Source organism: Oncorhynchus mykiss, chromosome 8 (genome assembly GCF_057628025.1).
Source record: "Oncorhynchus mykiss isolate SJ-2025 chromosome 8, ASM5762802v1, whole genome shotgun sequence".
Taxonomy (NCBI): domain Eukaryota; kingdom Metazoa; phylum Chordata; class Actinopteri; order Salmoniformes; family Salmonidae; genus Oncorhynchus; species Oncorhynchus mykiss.
Window position 1 is genome coordinate 84,757,501 of NC_143029.1, and position 23,839 is coordinate 84,781,339.

The window sequence follows — 23,839 nt, forward strand, 5'->3', positions numbered from 1 at the left end:
GTGGTAGTAGTAGCACTAGTAGGGGTGGTAGTAGTAGTAGTAGTAGTAGTGGTGGTAGTAGTAGTAAGGACATCAAGAAGTCTGACAGACAGTAAAAAGTATTCTCTCACAAAAGGACACCTGACTTTTTGATTTGTTGGTAGGACAGAGGTAGACACAAAAGATGGAGAGAGTTTGCTGAAATGGCAGGAGCCAGATTCCAATCCACGCTGCAGTGGTATATGTGATCCGGAGTCAACGGCTTAGACAGCTAGACAACCATAGGCCACTCCAACAGACATTTGTGGATAGCAGCGTGGTCTGAGACTACAATGAAAGCTAGTGTGGAAGGGGGAGTCTTGCCAGGCCACATAGTAGTGGCTTAATTTAGACCGTGGGTTAAATTATCAAGGGTTATCTCTGGGGAAAAGAGAGCGCTTTGGGCAGGGTAGAGAGAGAGGGGAAGAGTGAAGTTGCCTCTAGTCTAGATACTGAGCAGAGGTCAGTTCGGCAGGGGCTGGGCGACATGGGCAAAATATCACATCACAATATTTTTGACGGTATTTGAGGTTTTTGAATTTAAAAAGTTCTAAATATGCTTTATGAGTAACTCATGACCTTAGGGTGGCAACACATACATTATACGTCATTTCAATGGTTGTTTTATACTGTTCAATGAAACTTCAACCAAAAGTTGGAATTTAGTGGGCACTTTGAATACAATGTTTGACATGACAACGAATGAAAAAGCCAGGGAGGGGCTCTTGTGGCACTGTAGGAACCAAAGTGTTGGTCAGTGTTTTCCAGTGGACCCTAAATCATGTTACATTAAATGTGTTCTCTTACTGTAGCTTTGATGTCGCGAAAATATTCATGCTTCGCCTATTCCTCTCTGATTTAGAATATACCTTACCATTGCACAAACAACATGCTGATCTAAATAAAAAAATCAAGACAGCTGTGATGAAAACAGGAAGTTTCAGCACAATTTAATAAATGCCGACAGATCATTCTTAATTAAATTGTACCTTTATTTAACTAGGCAAGTCAGTTAAGAACAAATTCTTATTTTCAATGATGGCCTAGGAACAGTGGGTTAACTGCCTGTTCAGGGGCAGAACGACAGATTTGTACCTCGTCAGCTCGGGGGTATGAACTTGCAACCTTCCGGTTACTACTCCCTACGCTAGGCCACTAGGCTACCCTGCCGCCCCATTTGTTTGTACGACGTGGTGGGATCTTTTTGTGGAAACGCCTTTGATGCGCTAATATTGATATGATAACCATCATATCAAAATAAACTTAGTCACGCGATGATATGGTGTGTGTGGTCCTTCCACTACGACTTTGGAAACCATGCAGTTTATTAGGCTACAGATTAAATCATTTATGATGCATTTACAAGGTGATGAAAGTGCACAGTGATCTTGACGCTCCTTTCCAATAAATATAAAGGGTCTGGGTGATATGATGATCGATGCTTGACTGCCGTTTGACAAATAAAAAAATATTTTTTTATCTTATCCATAAAAGTCTCATTATAATATACTAGCCTACCCGCATTGTATCTTTGAGCGTTTGGCTAGAGAGCACGTGTCCAGACCAGAGTAGACACATTTGAAAAAGTGGAAAAAGTACATTTTGTGTGCATTATGTCAGGGGTTCCCAAATCTTTTCACTCAGGCCCTCCTTCCAGCATCGTGTGCCATGTCTATTTCTATGGGCACAAGCACTGTTCATTACTCAAACTGTTCACACCCCTGTTGTTGGTGGAGAGAACATTTTGCAGGTTTTAAAGCTTATTTCCAGCAATTCTTTACATTTTGCCATGTCTAATGTGTATTCATGTGATATCTGTTTGACAAAGAAATTACAACAATATCTATGGGCTAAAAAACAGTTGACATGGTCTAGTTGACCTTTCTGACAAATTATAAATATCTCTCTAAGGTCGACAATGACTAACATGACAAGAGGAACTGATGATGCACTACCCAATTTAGAAATGGCACCTTGTGCCGTCTACTATTACAACTTTCAAGAGTAAATTGGGTAGTGGTACCCATCAGCCCCCGCGCCCCACCCGCCAACCCCTCGTGCCCCACCCGCCAACCCCTTGCGCCCCACCCGGGGCGCGAGGGGGGGGGGTTGGCGTGTGTGGAAGAGAGAGGGAGAGTGACGACACATAGCGAATGGAGTAAACCATGAAAACGGACATTACTAAACACGCCGGAGAAGCGTAACACATTTTAACAAACCAAACGTTGAAATAATGTTATACAAGGTAAATAAAACAACACAAACCGGTCCGTGCATCAATCCCCCCCCCCCTCCCCCCTTTACCCTCCCACTGCCAGTAACAGACCCCTCTTCATCCTACAGTTAAAGCCTCTCCAGGATTTGAGGAGGGTATTACAGCTGATCTTAGATCTTCTACCTGGGGGGGGGCTCTAGCTTTAGGATGAAGGGTGAAGACCAGTTGCCTCAGGATGGAGAGGGGTCTGTTACTGACGACAGTCCCCAGGGGCCTCCCTCACGTGTCCCTGTGGTGTCCCTCTGTCTGCAGGCGTTACCTGAAGCACAAGCGTGATGACAGCGTGGAGAAGCAGGACGAGGAGACGGTGGACGTGACGCCCATCATGATCTCTGTGTTCGTTGTCATGTGCTGCTCCATGCTGGTGCTGCTCTACTTCTTCTACGACCAACTGGGTACGACCTGGATCTATACCTGTCTCTACCTGTCTCTACCTGCCTCTACCTGTCTGTACCTGTCTTTACCTATCTCTACCTGTCTATACTTGTCTCTTAATCTAGTCTATGACCACCTGTATATACACCTGTACCCATCTATACCTGTCTCTACCTGTCTATACTTGTCTCTTAATCTAGTCTATGACCACCTGTATATACATCTCTACCTGTCTATACCTGCCTCTACCTGTCTCTACCTGCCTCTACCTGTCTCTACCTGCCTCTACTTGTCTATACCGGTCTCTTAATCTAGTTTATGACCACCTGTATATACACCTGTACCCATCTATACCTGCCTCTACCTGCCTCTACCTGTCTCTACCTGCCTCTACCTGTCTCTACTTGTCTATACCGGTCTCTTAATCTAGTCTATGACCACCTGTATATACACCTGTACCCATCTATACCTGTCTCTACCTGTCTATACTTGTCTCTACCTTATATACCTGTCTCTACCTGTCTATACCTGTCTCTACCTGCCTCTACCTGTCTCTACTTGTCTATACCGGTCTCTTAATCTAGTCTATGACCACCTGTATATACATCTCTACCTGTCTATACCCATCTCTACCTGTCTATACCTGTCTCTACCTTATATACCTGTCTCTACCTGTCTATACCTGTCTCTACCTTATATACCTGTCTCTACCTGTTTCTTAATCTAGTCTACGACCACCTGTATATTCACCTGTACCCATCTATACCTGTCTCTACCTGTCTCTACCTGTAACTACCTGTCTATACCTGTCTCTACCTGTCTCTACCTGTCACTACCTGTCACTACCTGTCTATACCTGTCTCTTAATCTAGTCTATGACCACCTGTATATACACCTGTACCCATCTATACCTGTCTCTACCTGTCTCTTAATCTAGTCTATGACCACCTATATATAAACCTCTACCCATCTCTACCTGTCTCTACCTGTCTCTACCTGTCTATACCTGTCTCTACCTATCTATACCTGTCTCTTCATCTAGTCTATGACCACCTGTATATTCACCTGTACCCATCTCCACCTGTCTATACCTGTCTCTACCTGTCTATACCTGTCTCTACCTATCTATACCTGTCTCTTCATCTAGTCTATGACCACCTATATATAAACCTGTACCCATCTCCACCTGTCTATACCTGTCTCTACTTTATATACCTGTCTCTACCTGTCTATACCTGTCTCTTAATCTAGTCTATGACCACCTATATATAAACCTGTACCCATCTCTACCTGTCTATACCTGTCTCTTAATCTAGTCTATGACCACATGTATATAAACCTGTACCCATCTCTACCTGTCTCTACCTGTCTCTACCTGTCTCTACCTGTCTCTACCTGTCTATACTTGTCTCTTAATCTAGTCTATGACCACCTATATATAAACCTGTACCCATCTCCACCTGTCTATACCTGTCTCTACCTGTCTATACCTGTTTTTTAATCTAATCTATGACCACCTATATATAAACCTGTACCCATCTCTACCTGTCTATACCTGTCTCTACCTGTCTATACCTGTTTTTTAATCTAATCTATGACCACCTATATATAAACCTGTACCCATCTCCACCTGTCTATACCTGTCTCTACCTGTCTATACCTGTTTTTTAATCTAATCTATGACCACCTATATATAAACCTGTACCCATCTCTACCTGTCTATACCTGTCTCTTAATCTAGTCTATGACCACCTATATATAAACCTGTACCCATCTCTACCTGTCTATACCTGTCTCTACCTGTCTATACCTGTCTCTACCTGTCTATACCTGTCTCTACCTGTCTATACCTGTCTCTACCTGTCTATACCTGTCTCTACCTGTCTCTACCTGTCTATACCTGTCTCTTAATCTAGTCTATGACCACCTATATATAAACCTGTACCCATCTCTACCTGTCTATACCTGTCTATACTTGTCTATACCTGTCTATACCTGTCTCTACCTGTCTATACCTGTCTCTTAATCTAGTCTATGACCACCTGTATATAAACCTGTACCCATCTCTACCTGTCTATACCTGTCTATACCTGTCTCTACCTGTCTATACCTGTCTCTTAATCTAGTCTATGACCACCTGTATATAAACCTGTACCATCTCTACCTGTCTATACCTGTCTCTTAATCTAGTCTATGACCACCTATATATAAACCTGTACCCATCTCCACCTGTCTATACCTGTCTCTTAATCTAGTCTATGACCACCTATATTTAAACCTGTACCCATCTCTACCTGTCTATACCTGTCTCTACGGGTATGGGTACTGTCTCTCTGCCTTTACCTGTCTCTCCGCCTTTAACTGTCTCTCTGCTTTACATGTCTCTCCGCCTTTACCTGTCTCTCTGCCTTTACCTGTCTCTCTGACTTTCTCACTGGTCTACATTCACTTATCTCTGTCTGTGTAGTGTCTATGATCATTGTTGTATTCTATCCTCTCTGTCTGTGTAGTGTCTATGATCATTGTTGTATTCTATCCTCTCTGTCTGTGTAGTGTCTATGATCATTGTTGTATTCTATCCTCTCTGTCTGTGTAGTGTCTATGATCGTTGTTGTATTCTATCCTCTCTGTCTGTGTAGTGTCTATGATCGTTGTTGTATTCTATCCTCTCTGTCTGTGTAGTGTCTATGATCGTTGTTGTATTCTATCCTCTCTGTCTGTGTAGTGTCTATGATCGTTGTTGTATTCTATCCTCTGTCTGTGTAGTGTCTATGATCGTTGTTGTATTCTATCCTCTCTGTCTGTGTAGTGTCTATGATCGTTGTTGTATTCTATCCTCTGTCTGTGTAGTGTCTATGATCGTTGTTGTATTCTATCCTCTCTGTCTGTGTAGTGTCTATGATCGTTGTTGTATTCTATCCTCTCTGTCTGTGTAGTGTCTATGATCGTTGTTGTATTCTATCCTCTCTGTCTGTGTAGTGTCTATGATCGTTGTTGTATTCTATCCTCTCTGTCTGTGTAGTGTCTATGATCGTTGTTGTATTCTATCCTCTGTCTGTGTAGTGTCTATGATCATTGTTGCATTCTATCCTCTCTGTCTGTGTAGTGTCTATGATCGTTGTTGTATTCTATCCTCTGTCTGTGTAGTGTCTATGATCATTGTTGCATTCTATCCTCTCTGTCTGTGTAGTGTCTATGATCGTTGTTGTATTCTATCCTCTCTGTCTGTGTAGTGTCTATGATCATTGTTGTATTCTATCCTCTCTGTCTGCGTAGTTTATATGATCATTGGGATATTCTGCCTGGCCTCGTCTGTTGGCCTGTACAGCTGTCTCTGGCCCTTTGTTAGGAGACTCCCCTTCGGGAAGTGCAGGTGAGAGACTTACCATCAACCTAACAAATATCTGTTCATAATCACCAGGAAGTAGTCCACAATCAAGCTAACAAAGATCTGTTTATAATCACCAGGAAGTAGTCCACAATCAACCTAACAACAACACAAATCACAAGAGGATTACACAATCAACCCCAAAAAATAAAACAGAAATTGAATCAAAGCAAATAGTTGACTCTTCTCCATCTATTGTTGTATTTTTTTTATTTATTTACTTTTTCCAACTTCTTCCTGATGTGTGTGTGTGTGTGTGTGTGCAGGATCCCAGAGAACAACTTGCCTTACTGCCACAAGAGGCCTCAGGTCCGCATGCTGCTGTTGTCAGCCTTCTGCATCGGAGTCAGCGTCACCTGGGGTGTGTTCCGCAACGAAGACCAGTGAGTATTAGAGTGGCAAAATTCCGGAATATTCGGAAAGTAACTTCTACAAAATTCCGGAATATTCGGAAAGTAACTTCTATAAAATTCCCAGGTTTTCCATAAATCCCAGTTAGAGGATTCCCGGATTTCCTGCTTATTCCTGGAATCTTCCAACCGTCTTACTGGTTGTCTACGCTAGAGGGATGAGTAATGTTGCCTGAGACCTGAAGACTGGCTTGAGCCTTTAGCTCCCAGATCTAATGAACGCTTAGGCATCAGGTTTCAGCTCCGTGGCCAACATAGTCTTCCTGAGGCGTTTATTTTATTCTTAGGTGGTAGATCAGATTTAATATTGCAGATAGGTTGTAGCCTCCATCAATGTAATTGTCTGCATAATTTTCAATCCCCCATATATTTGTTTTTAATGTCTATACGTACATATCTTTTTAAAATATATTTTCCTTTATCATTTTCAACTAACCCTACCACCCGAGTAAACTAATGAACAACAACATTAAACTGAGATATGACTGAAGAGTTAATCAGGGTGATGTCTCCAAAAATAGACAGGTATTTTCCTTTATCATTTTCAACTAACCCTACCACCCCTCCTCTAATGGGAGAAAACTAATGAACAACAACATTAAACTGAGATATGACTGAAGAGTTAATCAGGGTGATGTCTCCAAAAATAGACAGGTATTTTCCTTTATCATTTTCAACTAACCCTACCACCCCTCCTCTAATGGGAGAAAACTAATGAACAACAACATTAAACTGAGATATGACTGAAGAGTTAATCAGGGTGATGTCTCCAAAAATAGACAGGTATTTTCCTTTATCATTTTCAACTAACCCTACCACCCCTCCTCTAATGGGAGTAAACTAATGAACAACAACATTAAACTGAGATATGACTGAGGAGTTAATCAGGGTGATGTCTCCAAAAATAGACAGGTATTTTCCTTTCCAAGGTAGCAAGATCTTATCTATTTTTGCTAACTTTCTATACAAATTTATTGGAGTGAGATCATTTATTTCTTTCAGGATATATACAGTGGGGCAAAAAAGTATTTAGTCAGCCACCAATTGTGCAAGTTCTCCCACTTAAAAAAATCACATTGTAGGATTTTTAATTAATTTATTTGCAAATTATGGTGGAAGATAAGTATTTGGTCACCTACAAACAAGCAAGATTTCTGGCTCTCACAGACCTGTAACTTCTTCTTTAAGAGGCTCCCCTGTCCTCCACTCGTTACCTGTATTAATGGCACCTGTTTGAACTTGTTATCAGTATAAAAGGTAGCCTGGTTTTCACCTGGGTCTTAACCCTGCCCTGTGCAACTGGGTCCTAGACTTTATGATGGGCCGCCCCCAGGTGGTGAAGGTAGGAAACAACATCTCCACTTCGCTGACCCTCAACACTGGGGTCCCACAAGGGTTTGTGCGCAACCCCCTCCTGTACCCCCTGTTCACCCACGACTACGTGGCCATGCACGCCTCCAACTCAATCATCAAGTTTGCAGACGACACACCAGTAGTGGGCTTGATTACCAACAACGATAAGACAGTCTACAGGGAGGATGTGAGGGCACTCGAAGTGTGGTGTCAGGAAAATAACCTCACACTCAACATCAACAAAACAAAGGAGGTGATTGTGGATTTCAGGAAACAGCAGAGGGAGCACCCCCCTATCCACATCGAAGGGATAGCAGTGGGGAAGGTGGAAAGTTTTAAGTTCCTGGGCGTACACATCACGGACAAACTGAAATGGTCCACCCACACAGACAGTGTGGTGAAGAAGGTGCAACAGCGCCTCTTCAACCTCAGGAGGCTGAAAAAATGTGGCTTGTCACCCAAAACCCTGACAAACTTTTACAGATGCACAATCGAGAGCATTCTGTCGGGCTGTATCACAGCCTGGTACGGCAACTGCTCCGCCCTCAACCGCAAGGCTCTCCAGTGGGTGGTGTGGTCTGCACAAAGCATCACCAGGGGCAAACTACCTGCCCTCCATGACACCTACAGCACCCGATGTCACAGGGAGGCCAAAAAGATCATCAAGGACATCAACCACCCGCGCCACTGCCTGTTCACACCGCTACAATCCAGAAGGTGAGGTCAGTACAGGTGCATCAAAGCTGGGACCGAGAGACTGAAATCACCTTCTATTCAAGGCCATCAGACTGCTAAGCAGCAATCACTAACTCAGAGAGGCTGCTGCCTACATACAGACCCAATCACTAACTCAGAGAGGCTGCTGCCTACATACAGACCCAATCACTAACTCAGAGAGGCTGCTGCCTACATACAGACCCAATCACTAACTCAGAGAGGCTGCTGCCTACATACAGACCCAATCACTAACTCAGAGAGGCTGCTGCCTACATTGAGACCCAATCACTAACTCAGAGAGACTGCTGCCTACATTGAGACCCAATCACTAACTCAGAGAGGCTGCTGCCTACATTGAGACCCAATCACTAACTCAGAGAGGCTGCTGCCTACATTGAGACCCAATCACTAACTCAGAGAGGCTGCTGCCTATATTGAGATCCAATCACTGACCACTTTAATAAATGGCTCACTTGTCACTTTATACAAAGCCACTCTAAATAACGCCACTTTAATAATGTTCACATGTCTTACATTACTCATATCACATGTACACTACCGTTTGGGGTCACTTAGAATTGTCCTTGTTTTTGAAAGGAAGGCACATTTTTTTTGTCCATTAAAATAACATCAAATTGATCAGAAATACAGTGTAGACATGGTTAATGTTGTAAATGACTATTGTAGCTGGAAAGGGCAGTTTTTTTTATTTCATTGAATATCTACATAGGCGTACAGAGGCCCATTTATCAGCAGCCATCACTCCTGTGTTCCAATGGCACGTTGTGTTTGCTAATCCAAGTTAATAATTTTAAAAGGCTAATTGATCATTAGAAAACCATTTTGCAATTATGTTAGCAAAGCTGAAAACTGTTGTCCTGATTAAAGAAGCAATAAAACTGGCCTTCTTTAGACTAGTTGAATATCTGGAGCATCAGCATTTGTGGGTTTGATTACAGGCTCAAAATGGCCAGAAGCAAATAACTTTCTTCTAAAGCTCGTCAGTCTATTCTTGTTCTGAGAAATGAAGTCTATTATTCCATGCGAGAAATTGCCAAGAAACTGAAGATCTTGTACAACGCGGTGTACAGAACAGCTCAAACTGGCTCTAACCAGAATAGAAAGAGGAGTGGGAGGCCCCGGTGCACAACTTAGCAAGAGGACAAGTACATTAGAGTGTCTAGTTTGAGAAACAGACAAGGATATCCCTGCCAGCCAAACCCTCCCTAACCCGGACAGCGTTGGGCCAATTGTGGACCTCCCGGTCGCGGCCGGCTGCAACAGAGCCTGGGCCCGAACCCAGAATCTCTGGTGGCACAGCTAGCACTGCGATGCAGTACTGCGCCACACAAGAGGCCCGATTAAAAAATAATAATAATATAAAATAAATCCACATACTTTGCTTTGGTTAGTGGATATGGAGGAGACTGAAACAAAAACATATGCTTTAAGTCCTTCACTTCCTCTTTCAAAATGTAATTTGGTGAATCATGGGTGACTGTCATTTGTAACAAGTTTAAGTCAATTATTTTTGGTAGCATTTCTGTATTTAAGATTGAAAAAATATTGTCCTTGGAAGTCAGAGACAGGATTGTTTTGAGGCACAGATCTAGGGAAGGGTACCATTTGAAGGTCCCCAAGAACACAGTGGCCTCCATCATTCTTAAATGGAAAAAGTCTGGAACCACCAAGACTTCCTAGAGCTGTCCGCCCGGCCAAACTGAGCAATTGAGTTCCTCTGTGGAGATGGGAGAACCTTCCAGATGGACAACCATCTCTGCAGCACTCCACCAATCAGGCCTTTATGGTAGAGTGGCCAGATGGAAGCCACTCCTCAGTAAAAGGCACATAACAGCCTGCTTGGAGTTTGCCAAAAGGCACCTAAAGGACTTTCAGACCATGAGAAACAAGATTCTCTGGTTTGATGAAACCAAGATTGAACTCTTTGACCTGAATGCCAAGCGTCACGCCTGGAGGAAACCTGTCAACATCCCTACGGTGAAGCATGGTGGTGGCAGCATCACGCTGTGGGGATGTTTTTCAGCTGCAGGGACTGGGAGACTAGTCAGGATTGAGGGAAAGATGAACAAAGCAACGTACAGAGATCCTTGATGAAAACCTGCTCCAGAGCGCTTAGGACCTCAGACTGGGGCGAAGGTTCACCTTCCAACAGGACAACGACCCTAAGTACACAGCCAAGACAATGCAGGAGTGGTTTCGGGACAAGTCTCTAAATATCCTTGAGTGGCCCAGCCGGACTTGAACCCAATTTAACACCTCTGGAGAGACCTGAAAATAGCTGTGCAGCAACTTCCCTCTTCCAACCTGACAGAACTTGAGAGGATCTTCTGAGATGAATGTGAGAAACTCGCTAAATACAGGTGTGCCAAGCTTGTGCCGTCGTACCCAAGAAGACTCGAGGCTGTAATCGCTGCCAAAGGTGCTTCAACAAAGTAGTGATTAAAGGTTCTGAATACTAATGCAAATGTAATATTTCAGTTCAATAAAATTTTTAAAAATAAAAACATTTTCGAATAAGGCTTCAACGTAACAAAGTGGAAAAAGTCTAAGGGTTTTAATACCTTTAGAATGAACTGTATACGCCAATTATTTGATGGTCCGACCGCATTCTGTCCCCTGTCAACTTTTAATTTAAATGTTTTTACTTTTGGTGCCAAAGAGAATGAAATAAGAAAGTAGTCAAGACGACTAGCTTGATTGTGCCTCCGCCATGTGTATGTGTATATATATATATATATATATCTCACTAGGTCAGGATATTAAACCTCCTCCATGTATATCTCACTAGGTCAGGATATTAAACCTCCTCCATGTATATCTCACTAGGTCAGGATATTAAACCTCCTCCATGTATATCTCACTAGGTCAGGATATTAAACTTCCATGTATATCTCACTAGGTCAGGGTATTAAACCTCCTCCATGTATATCTCACTAGGTCAGGATATTAAACCTCCTCCATGTATATCTCACTAGGTCAGGATATTAAACCTCCTCCATGTATATCTCACTAGGTCAGGATATTAAACCTCCTCCATGTATATCTCACTAGGTCAGGATATTAAACCTCCTCCATGTATATCTCACTAGGTCAGGATATTAAACCTCCATGTATATCTCACTAGGTCAGGGTATTAAACCTCCTCCATGTATATCTCACTAGGTCAGGATATTAAACCTCCTCCATGTATATCTCACTAGGTCAGGATATTAAACCTCCTCCATGTATATCTCACTAGGTCAGGATATTAAACCTCCTCCATGTATATCTCACTAGGTCAGGATATTAAACCTCCTCCATGTATATCTCACTAGGTCAGGATATTAAACCTCCTCCATGTATATCTCACTAGGTCAGGATATTAAACCTCCGCCATGTATATCTCACTAGGTCAGGATATTAAACCTCCTCCATGTATATCTCACTAGGTCAGGGTATTAAACCTCCATGTATATCTCACTAGGTCAGGGTATTAAACCTCCATGTATATCTCACTAGGTCAGGATATTAAACCTCCTCCATGTATATCTCACTAGGTCAGGGTATTAAACCTCCATGTATATCTCACTAGGTCAGGGTATTAAACCTCCATGTATATCTCACTAGGTCAGGATATTAAACCTCCCCATGTATATCTCACTAGGTCAGGATATTAAACCTCCTCCATGTATATCTCACTAGGTCAGGATATTAAACCTCCTCCATGTATATCTCACTAGGTCAGGGTATTAAACCTCCTCCATGTATATCTCACTAGGTCAGGATATTAAACCTCCTCCATGTATATCTCACTAGGTCAGGATATTAAACCTCCTCCATGTATATCTCACTAGGTCAGGATATTAAACCTCCTCCATGTATATCTCACTAGGTCAGGGTATTAAACCTCCTCCATGTATATCTCACTAGGTCAGGATATTAAACCTCCTCCATGTATATCTCACTAGGTCAGGATATTAAACCTCCATGTATATCTCACTAGGTCAGGATATTAAACCTCCTCCATGTATATCTCACTAGATCAGGATATTAAACCTCCTCCATGTATATCTCACTAGGTCAGGATATTAAACCTCCTCCATGTATATCTCACTAGGTCAGGATATTAAACCTCCTCCATGTATATCTCACTAGGTCAGGATATTAAACCTCCTCCATGTATATCTCACTAGGTCAGGATATTAAACCTCCTCCATGTATATCTCACTAGGTCAGGATATTAAACCTCCTCCATGTATTTCTCACTAGGTCAGGATATTAAACCTCCTCCATGTATATCTCACTAGGTCAGGATATTAAACCTCCTCCATGTATATCTCACTAGGTCAGGATATTAAACCTCCGCCATGTATATCTCACTAGGTCAGGATATTAAACCTCCATGTATATCTCACTAGGTCAGGGTATTAAACCTCCATGTATATCTCACTAGGTCAGGATATTAAACCTCCATGTATATCTCACTAGGTCAGGATATTAAACCTCCTCCATGTATATCTCACTAGGTCAGGATATTAAACCTCCTCCATGTATATCTCACTAGGTCAGGATATTAAACCTCCTCCATGTATATCTCACTAGGTCAGGATACTAAACCTCCTCCATGTATATCTCACTAGGTCAGGATATTAAACCTCCTCCATGTATATCTCACTAGGTCAGGATATTAAACCTCCTCCATGTATATCTCACTAGGTCAGGATATTAAACCTCCTCCATGTATATCTCACTAGGTCAGGATATTAAACCTCCCCATGTATATCTCACTAGGTCAGGATATTAAACCTCCCCATGTATATCTCACTAGGTCAGGATATTAAACCTCCCCATGTATATCTCACTAGGTCAGGATATTAAACCTCCATGTATATCTCACTAGGTCAGGATATTAAACCTCCTCCATGTATATCTCACTAGGTCAGGATATTAAACCTCCTCCATGTATATCTCACTAGGTCAGGGTATTAAACCTCCTCCATGTATATCTCACTAGGTCAGGATATTAAACCTCCTCCATGTATATCTCACTAGGTCAGGATATTAAACCTCCTCCATGTATATCTCACTAGGTCAGGATATTAAACCTCCTCCATGTATATCTCACTAGGTCAGGGTATTAAACCTCCTCCATGTATATCTCACTAGATCAGGATATTAAACCTCCTCCATGTATATCTCACTAGGTCAGGTTACTAAACCTCCTCCATGTATATCTCACTAGGTCAGGTTACTAAACCTCCTCCATGTATATCTCACTAGGTCAGGATATTAAACCTCCTCCATGTATATCTCACTAGGTCAGGATATTAAACCTCCTCCATGTATATCTCACTAGGTCAGGGTATTAAACCTCCATGTATATCTCACTAGGTCAGGGTATTAAACCTCCTCCATGTATATCTCACTAGGTCAGGATATTAAACCTCTTCCATGTATATCTCACTAGGTCAGGATATTAAACCTCCTCCATGTATATCTCACTAGGTCAGGGTATTAAACCTCCATGTATATCTCACTAGGTCAGGGTATTAAACCTCCTCCATGTATATCTCACTAGGTCAGGATATTAAACCTCTTCCATGTATATCTCACTAGGTCAGGATATTAAACCTCCTCCATGTATATCTCACTAGGTCAGGATATTAAACCTCCTCCATGTATATCTCACTAGGTCAGGATATTAAACCTCCTCCATGTATATCTCACTAGATCAGGATATTAAACCTCCATATATCCACTAGTTCTAATATATCCATGACATTCGTGATTTCCTTAAGTGCATGAGGTTGATAGGTTATAGTGTGATTTCCTTTACGGTCCATAGAGATATTTAAAACCATAACCTTTTATTTAACTAGGCAAGTCAGTTAAGAACCAATTCTTATTTACAATGACGGCCTACCAAAAGGCAAAAGGCCTCCTGCGGGGGACGGGGGATTAAAAATACAAACAAATGTGATAAAATATAAATATATATAGGACAAAACACACATCATGACGAGAGAGACAACACTACATAAAGACAGACACAACACTACATAAAGACAGACCTAGGACAACAACATAGCAAAGCAGCAACACATGACAACACATCATGACGAGAGAGACAACACTACATAAAGACAGACCTAGGACAACAACATAGCAAGGCAGCAACACATGACCACACATCATGACGAGAGAGACAACACTACATAAAGACAGACCTAGGACAACAACATAGCAAGGCAGCAACACATGACCACACATCACGACGAGAGAGACAACACTACATAAAGACAGACCTAGGACAACAACATAGCAAGGCAGCAACACATGACCACACATCATGACGAGAGAGACAACACTACATAAAGACAGACCTAGGACAACAACATAGCAAGGCAGCAACACATGACCACACATCATGACGAGAGAGACAACACTACATAAAGACAGACCTAGGACAACAACATAGCAAGGCAGCAACACATGACCACACATCATGACGAGAGAGACAACACTACATAAAGACAGACCTAGGACAACAACATAGCAAGGCAGCAACACATGACCACACATCACGACGAGAGAGACAACACTACATAAAGACAGACCTAGGACAACAACATAGCAAGGCAGCAACACATGACCACACATCATGACGAGAGAGACAACACTACATAAAGACAGACCTAGGACAACAACATAGCAAGGCAGCAACACATGACCACACATCATGACGAGAGAGACAACACTACATAAAGACAGACCTAGGACAACAACATAGCAAGGCAGCAACACATGACCACACATCACGACGAGAGAGACAACACTACATAAAGACAGACCTAGGACAACAACATAGCAAAGCAGCAACACATGACAACACAGCATGGTAGCAAAACCACATGACAACAACGTGGTAGCATCACAACATGGTAGCAGCATAAAACAGGGTACAAACATTATTGGGCACAGACAACAACACAAAGGGCAAGAAGGTAGAGACAACAATACATCACACAAAGCAGCCACAACTGTCAGTAAGAGTGTCCATGATTGAGCCTTTGAATGAAGAGATGTGTTAGTTGCAGCTCGTTCCAGTCGCTAGCTGCAGCGAACTGAAAAGACAAGGGACCCAGGGATGTGTGGGCTTTGGGGACCTTTAACAGAATATATATGTTTTCAAAGAAGTGTGGATCATCATTATTCGGACTGTATAGGTTAATGAGCCATGTCTGTTTATGGTCAAATAACCTATTTTAAAATCATCCATCTACCTTGAGGATCTGTTTGGACAATTTGCACATTCAGATCAAAATTACTGTTAATTAATATCACCCCTTTTTAAATGTCTTTGCCCATTGGGAGAATATATTTCACCCCTCAGTCCTTTTTCCACACAGCTTCATCTAACATTGCTGAATGAGTTTCCTGTAAACAATAGATAAATTCCTTCTCTTTTAGTCAGGTAAATACTGATCGTCTTTTCTTATTATCTGCTAAGCCATTACAGTTACGACTGGCTATACTTATTTCAACATAATGAGATACAAGTTTCAAATCTATGTTTTGTAAACTCACCATTAAAAAGTACCACAGTGACTGAGTGTCCATATAGCTGTACTGTCATATTTGCATTGCTACTTGAGGTGTTTTGTTTGTGCTGGCTAACTGTTGTTCCTGCCATCTGCTGTGTCCTCTCCTAGGTGGGCGTGGGTGTTACAAGACGCCCTGGGCATAGCCTTCTGTCTCTACATGCTCAAGACTATCAGACTGCCCACGTTTAAGGTGCATACACCGTTTTAATGCCAGGCCTATTCACCTCATTTGTATTTTATTTAACTAGGCAAGTCAGTTAAAAACAAATTCTTATGTACAATGACAGCCTACACCTGCCAAATCCAGATGACGTTGGGCCAATTGTGTACCTCTATATGGGACTCCCAAGGCCCGGCCGGTTGTGATAGAGCCTGGATTCGAATCAGGGTGTCGGTAATGACGCCTCTAGCACTGAGATGCAGTGCGGGAGCCCACCAGTATAGAGATCCTATAATTGTATAGTCAGTATGATTCTATATGTACAGTTGAAGTCTAAAGTTTACATACACCTTAGCCAAATACATATGCTAACTCAGTTTTTCACAAATCTTAGTAAAAATTCCCTGTCTTAGGTCAGTCAGGATCACAACTTTATTTTAAGAATGTGAAATGTCAGAATAATAGTAGAGAGAATGATTTCTTTTATCACATTCTCAGTGGGTCAGAAGTTTACATACACTCAATTAGTATTTGGAAGCATTGCCTTTAAATTGTTTAACTTGGGTCAAACGTTTCTAGTAGCCTTCCACAAGCTTCCCACAATAAGTTGGGTGAATTTTGGCCCATTCCTCCTGACAGAGCTGGTGTAACTGAGCCAGGTTTTTAAGCCTCCTTGCTCGCACACACTTTTTCAGTTCTGCTCACACATTTTCTATAGGATTGAGGTCAGGGCTTTGTGATGGCCACTCCAATACCTTGACTTTGTTGTCCTTAAGCCATTTTGCCACAACTTTGGAAGTATGCTTGGGGTCATTGTCCATTTGGAAGACCCATTTGTGACCAAGCTTTAACTTCCTGACTGATGTCTTGAGATGTTGCTTCAATATATCCACATCATTTTCCTGCCTCATGATGCCATCTACAGTGCCTTGCGAAAGTATTCGGCCCCCTTGAACTTTGCGACCTTTTGCCAAATTTCAGGCTTCAAACATAAAGATATAAAACTGTATTTTTTTGTGAAGAATCAACAACAAGTGGGACACAATCATGAAGTGGAACGACATTTATTGGATATTTCAAACTTTTTTAACAAATCAAAAACTGAAAAATTGGGCGTGCAAAATTATTCAGCCCCCTTAAGTTAATACTTTGTAGCGCCACCTTTTGCTGCGATTACAACTGTAAGTCGCTTGGGGTATGTCTCTATCAGTTTTGCACATCGAGAGATAGAATTTTTTTCCCATTCCTCCTTGCAAAACAGCTCGAGCTCAGTGAGGTTGGATGGAGAGCATTTGTGAACAGCAGTTTTCAGTTCTTTCCACAGATTCTCGATTTGATTCAGGTCTGGACTTTGACTTGGCCATTCTAACACCTGGATATGTTTATTTTTGAACCATTCCATTGTAGATTTTGCTTTATGTTTTGGATCATTGTCTTGTTGGAAGACAAATCTCCGTCCCAGTCTCAGGTCTTTTGCAGACTCCATCAGGTTTTCTTCTAGAATGGTCCTGTATTTGGCTCCATCCATCTTCCCATCAATTTTAACCATCTTCCCTGTCCCTGCTGAAGAAAAGCAGGCCCAAACCATGATGCTGCCACCACCATGTTTGACAGTAGGGATGGTGTGTTCAGGGTGATGAGCTGTGTTGCTTTTACGCCAAACATAACGTTTTGCATTGTTGCCAAAAAGTTCAATTTTGGTTTCATCTGACCAGAGCACCTTCTTCCACATGTTTGGTGTGTCTCCCAGGTGGCTTGTGGCAAACTTTAAACAACACTTTTTATGGATATCTATAAGAAATGGCTTTCTTCTTGCCACTCTTCCATAAAGGCCAGATTTGTGCAATATACGACTGATTGTTGTCCTATGGACAGAGTCTCCCACCTCAGCTGTAGATCTCTGCAGTTCATCCAGAGTGATCATGGGCCTCTTGGCTGCATCTCTGATCAGTCTTCTCCTTGTATGAGCTGAAAGTTTAGAGGGACGGCCAGGTCTTGGTAGATTTGCAGTGGTCTGATACTCCTTCCATTTCAATATTATCGCTTGCACAGTGCTCCTTGGGATGTTTAAAGCTTGGGAAATATTTTTGTATCCAAATCCAGCTTTAAACTTCTTCACAACAGTATCTCGGACCTGCCTGGTGTGTTCCTTGTTCTTCATGATGCTCTCTGCGCTTTTAACGGACCTCTGAGACTATCACAGTGCAGGTGCATTTATACGGAGACTTGATTACACACAGGTGGATTGTATTTATCATCATTAGTCATTTAGGTCAACATTGGATCATTCAGAGATCCTCACTGAACTTCTGGAGAGAGTTTGCTGCACTGAAAGTAAAGGGGCTGAATAATTTTGCACGCCCAATTTTTCAGTTTTTGATTTGTTAAAAAAGTTTGAAATATCCAATAAATGTCGTTCCACTTCATGATTGTGTCCCACTTGTTGTTGATTCTTCACAAAAAAATACAGTTTTATATCTTTATGTTTGAAGCCTGAAATGTGGCAAAATGTCGCAAAGTTCAAGGGGGCCGAATACTTTCGCAAGGCACTGTATTTTGTGAAGTGCACCAGTCCCTCCTGCAGAAAAGCACCCCCACAACATGATGCTGCCACCCCCGTGCTTCATGGTTGGGATGGTGTTCTTTGGCTTGCAAGCCTCCCCCTTTTTCCTCCAAACATAACGATGGTCATTATGGCCAAGCAGTTCTATTTTTGTTTCATCAGACCAGAGGACATTTCTCCAAAAAGTACAATCTTTGTCCCCATGTGCAGTTGCAAACCGTAGTCTGGCTTTTTTATGGCGGTTTTGGAGCAGTAGCTTCTTCCTTGCTGAGCGGCCTTTCAGGTTATGTCAATATAAGACTCGTTTTACTGTGGATATAGATACTTTTTTACCTGTTTCCTCCAGCATTTTCATAAGGTCCTTTGCTGCTGTTCTGGGATTGATTTTCACTTTTCGCACCAAAGTACGTTCATCTCTAGGATCTAGGATGCATCTCCTTCCTGAGCGGTATGACGGCTGCGTGGTCCCATGGTGTTTATACTTGCGTACTATTGTTTGTACAGAGGAACGTGGTACCTTTAGGCATTTGGAAATTGCTCCCAAGGATGAACCAGACTTGTGGATGGTCTTTTCTGAGGTCTTGTCTGATTTCTTTTGATTTTCCCATGATGTCAAGCGAAAAGGAACTAAGTTTAGGCCTTGAAGGTAGGCCTTGAAATACATCCATAGGTACACCTCCAATTGACTCAAAGGATGTCAATTAGCCTATCAGAAGCTTCTAATGCCATAACATCATTTTCTGGAATTTTCCAAGCTGTTTAAAGGCACAGTCAACTTGGTGTATGTAAACTTCCGACTTCAACTGTAATTCAATCGATACACGTAGATGGATCATAGCGTAACAGGGAGGAAGGTAGCCGAGCGGTGGGCCGGCAACCAAAATCTCGCTTGGTCGAATCCCAGAGCCGACAAGGTCGAAAAAAATCTTTATGTGCCCTTGAGCAAGGCACTTATCCCTAATTGCTCCTGGATCTCCATTGATAATGGCAGTTCCTGGCTGTGACCCCACTCTCCAAGTTGTGATATTACAAACACAACAAAAACATTTCCAATTCACACATGCGTATTAGTACACACTATTAGTACATGTGTGAAATAGGACAAATTGCAAGCACTAACTAAATGATTCTATAATAAAAGTAGAATCACTAGAACTGGACTATCCCATTCAAGGTCAGTGGATTTGTCTGTCATTTTAAAGTGTTACCGACCACATTAACTACTTAGGGCCAGGAGTTGTACTGATGATCATGCATGTGCGTGTTTAATGACCAAGAGTTTTTTTTCCCCGACCCCCTATGACCTCTGTATCCTAACCTCGTTGAACAACATCCATAAGCTGGAGGAGTCGTATTAATGTCTTCTTGTTCTTCCGTGTGTTCTGCTCCAGGCCTGCACCATGCTGCTGGTGACCCTGTTTGTCTACGATGTTTTCTTTGTTTTTATTACTCCTCTCTTCACCAAGGTACGTCACAGTGGGGCCTCTCCTTTTGAATAGGAAATATTGATACCTATTTAATCCTAAAGCGCTTTTTGTTACAGGACAAATTTCTGATATTTTCACCAATTATTGGCAAAAAGCTGATCTGAATGAGTGAAAAAAGATAAGACTTAGGCGGTGCTATACAGGCGGTGCTATACAGGCGGTGCTATACAGGCGGTGCTAAACAGGCGGTGCTATACAGGCGGTGCTATACAGGCGGTGCTATACAGGCGGTGCTATACAGGCGGTGCTAAACAGGCGGTGCTAAACAGGCGGTGCTATACAGGCGGTGCTATACAGGCGGTGCTATACAGGCGGTGCTATACAGGCGGTGCTAAACAGGCGGTGCTATACAGGCGGTGCTATACAGGCGGTGCTAAACAGGCGGTGCTAAACAGGCGGTGCTATACAGGCGGTGCTAAACAGTGCCTTCAGAAAGTATTCCTTCTTTTCACTCTGTCATTTAGGTTAGTATTGTGGAGTAACTACAATGTTGTTGATCCATCCTCAGTTTTCTCATATCACAGCCAATAAACTCTGAAACTGATTTAAAGTCACCATTGGCCTTATGATGAAATCCCTGAGCGGTTTCCTTCCTCTTTGGCAACTGAGTTAGGAAGGATGCCTTTATCTTTGTCGTGACTGGGTTGTATAGGTGATTAATAACTTCACCATGCTCGAAGGGATATTCAATGTCAATTTATTTTTAGCCATCTACCAACAGGTGCCCTTCTTTGCGAGGTATTGGAAAACCTCCCTGGTCATTGTGCTTGAATATGTCTTTGAAATCACTGCTCGACTGAGGGACCTTACAGATAATTGTATGTGTGGAGTACAGAGATTAGTTAGTCATTCAAAAAATCATGTTAAACACTATTATTGCACACAAGCACATTTTTACTCCTGATCTTGTTAATTAAGCTTGCCATTACAAAAGGGTGTGAATACTTTCTGAACGCACTGTATGTGCTATACATGAAGCAATAACTAACTAACTGGCTAGATAAATGGACTACATTATCAGTGTTTCCCAAACTCAGTCCTGGGGCCCCCCCTTGGGTGAACATGCAGTTTTTTTTTTGCCCTAGTACTACATAGCTGATTCAAATAACCAACTCATCATCAAGCTTTGTTTATTTGAATCGGCTGTGTAGTGCTAGGGCAAAAAACGGCACGTGCACCTAGTGGGGGCCCCGGGACCAAGTTTGGGAAACCCTGCTTTAAGCCCACTACCATGTTGTTGTCCTGTGTTTGTCTCCTCAGAGTGGTCATAGTATCATGGTGGAGGTGGCGGCTGGGCCCTCTGACTCCTCCACACATGAAAAGGTACAGTAGGCATCGATTTGATTTGATTTGGTCTCGTTATGACAGTTGTTTGTTCTCTTGAAGTGATGTAACACTAGAAGGCTGTGATAATGTAACTAATAAAGGATGCTTCCTGTCCTTGCTGGCCTTCCTCCAGCTTCCTATGGTGCTCAAAGTACCCCGCCTCAACTCCTCCCCTCTGGCTCTGTGTGACAGGCCCTTTTCTCTGCTTGGATTTGGAGACATCTTAGTCCCAGGTAATACTACTCTACTATACTACTATACTGTATTTTACTACTGTACTATAGTCTACTACTGTACTATAGTCTACTACTGTACTAGTCTACTACTGTACTAGTCTACTACTGTACTATAGTCTACTACTGTACTCTACTACTGTACTAGTCTACAACTGTACTATAGTCTACTACTGTACTATAGTCTACTACTCTACTATACTACTGTACTATAGTCTACTACTGTACTATAGTCTACTACTGTACTAGTCTACAACTGTACTATAGTCTACTACTCTACCAAATTACTGTACTATAGTCTACTACTGTACTCTACTACTGTACTATAGTCTACAACTGTACTATAGTCTACTACTCTACTATATTACTGTACTATAGTCTACTACTGTACTATACTACTGTACTATAGTCTACTACTGTACTATAGTCTAGTACTGTACTAGTCTACTACTGTACTATAGTCTACTACTGTACTCTACTACTGTACTAGTCTACAACTGTACTATAGTCTACTACTGTACTATAGTCCACTACTGTACTATAGTCTACTACTATACTGTATTTTACTACTGTACTATAGTCTACTACTGAACTATAGTCTACAACTGTAATATAGTCTACTACTCTACTATATTACTGTACTATAGTCTACTACTGTACTAGTCTACTACTGTACTATAGTCTACTACTGTACTCTACTACTGTACTAGTCTACAACTGTACTATAGTCTACTACTGTACTGTATTCTACAACTGTACTATACTCTACTACTGTACTCTACTACTGTACTCTAGTCTACTACTGTACTATAGTCTACCACTTTTACTCTACTACTGTACTCTAGTCTACTACTGTACTGTACTCTACTACTGTACTATAGTCTACAACTGTACTGTATTTTACTACTGTACTGTAGTCTACTACTGTACTCTACTACTGTACTATAGTCTACTACTGTACTCTACTACTGTACTCTAGTCTACTACTGTACTGTAGTATACTACTGTACTCTACTACTGTACTATAGTCTACTACTGTACTGTAGTATACTACTGTACTCTACTACTGTACTATAGTCTACTTCTGTACTGTAGTCTACTACTGTACTATAGTCTACTACTGTACTGTATTTTACTACTGTACTATACTCCTGTAGTCTCCTACTGTACTGTACTCTGCTCCTGTTATCGTACAATATCTAACTCTTGTTATCGTACAATATCTAACTCTTGTTATCGTATAATATCTAACTCTTGTTATCGTATAATATCTAACTCTTGTTATCGTATAATATCTAACTCGTGTTATCGTATAATATCTAACTCTTGTTATCGTATCTTTCTGTGGCGAGATATCTGTACTCGTCCCTGTTGAGCTGACCATGTTCTTTCTTTCTCAGGTCTGCTGATAGCCTACTGTCACAGGTTTGACATCCTAATGCAGTCCTCACGGTTCTATTTCCTGGCCTGCACTATCGGTAAGACCGACACACATTTCCATTGTCTTTTTGATAGTCAAAAACGCCATTTGTGTGTAGAGTCTTTTATAACAACTACTATTTGTTCCAAACAAGCAGTAACAAACCTGCTTCATTCTCCCTCCCCCTCCACCCACTCTCCTCTCTCTCCCCCTCTCCCCCTCCACCCACTCTCCTCTCTCTCCCCCTCTCCCCCTCCACCCACTCTCCTCTCTCTCCCCCTCTCCCCCTCCACCCACTCTCCTCTCTCTCCCCCTCTCCCCCTCCACCCACTCTCCTCTCTCTCCCCCTCTCCCCCTCCACCCACTCTCCTCTCTCTCCCCCTCTCCCCCTCCACCCACTCTCCTCTCTCTCCCCCTCTCCCCCTCCACCCACTCTCCTCTCTCCCCCTCCACCCACTCTCCTCTCTCTCCCCCTCTCCCCCTCCACCCACTCTCCTCTCTCTCCCCCTC

At 42.1% G+C, this 23,839-nt stretch overlaps 1 protein-coding gene across 2 annotated transcripts in view; it reads left to right on the forward strand.

Annotated features, from left to right (window-relative positions):
• The window catches only part of LOC110530781 (signal peptide peptidase-like 2B), a 33,397-nt gene that overhangs the window by 5,564 nt on the left and 3,994 nt on the right, over nt 1-23,839 (forward strand). For both annotated transcript variants that reach the window (XR_005052974.2, XM_036986531.2), the window contains exons 6-13: nt 2,546-2,688; nt 5,945-6,041; nt 6,323-6,439; nt 16,249-16,330; nt 20,255-20,329; nt 21,611-21,673; nt 21,810-21,909; nt 23,310-23,387. Coding sequence is in view for 1 of the 2 variants with exons in the window: in XM_036986531.2 (XP_036842426.1) it covers nt 2,546-2,688; nt 5,945-6,041; nt 6,323-6,439; nt 16,249-16,330; nt 20,255-20,329; nt 21,611-21,673; nt 21,810-21,909; nt 23,310-23,387 (755 nt within the window). In the remaining variant the exon portion in view is untranslated. The remainder of the gene's footprint in view (nt 1-2,545; nt 2,689-5,944; nt 6,042-6,322; nt 6,440-16,248; nt 16,331-20,254; nt 20,330-21,610; nt 21,674-21,809; nt 21,910-23,309; nt 23,388-23,839) is intronic.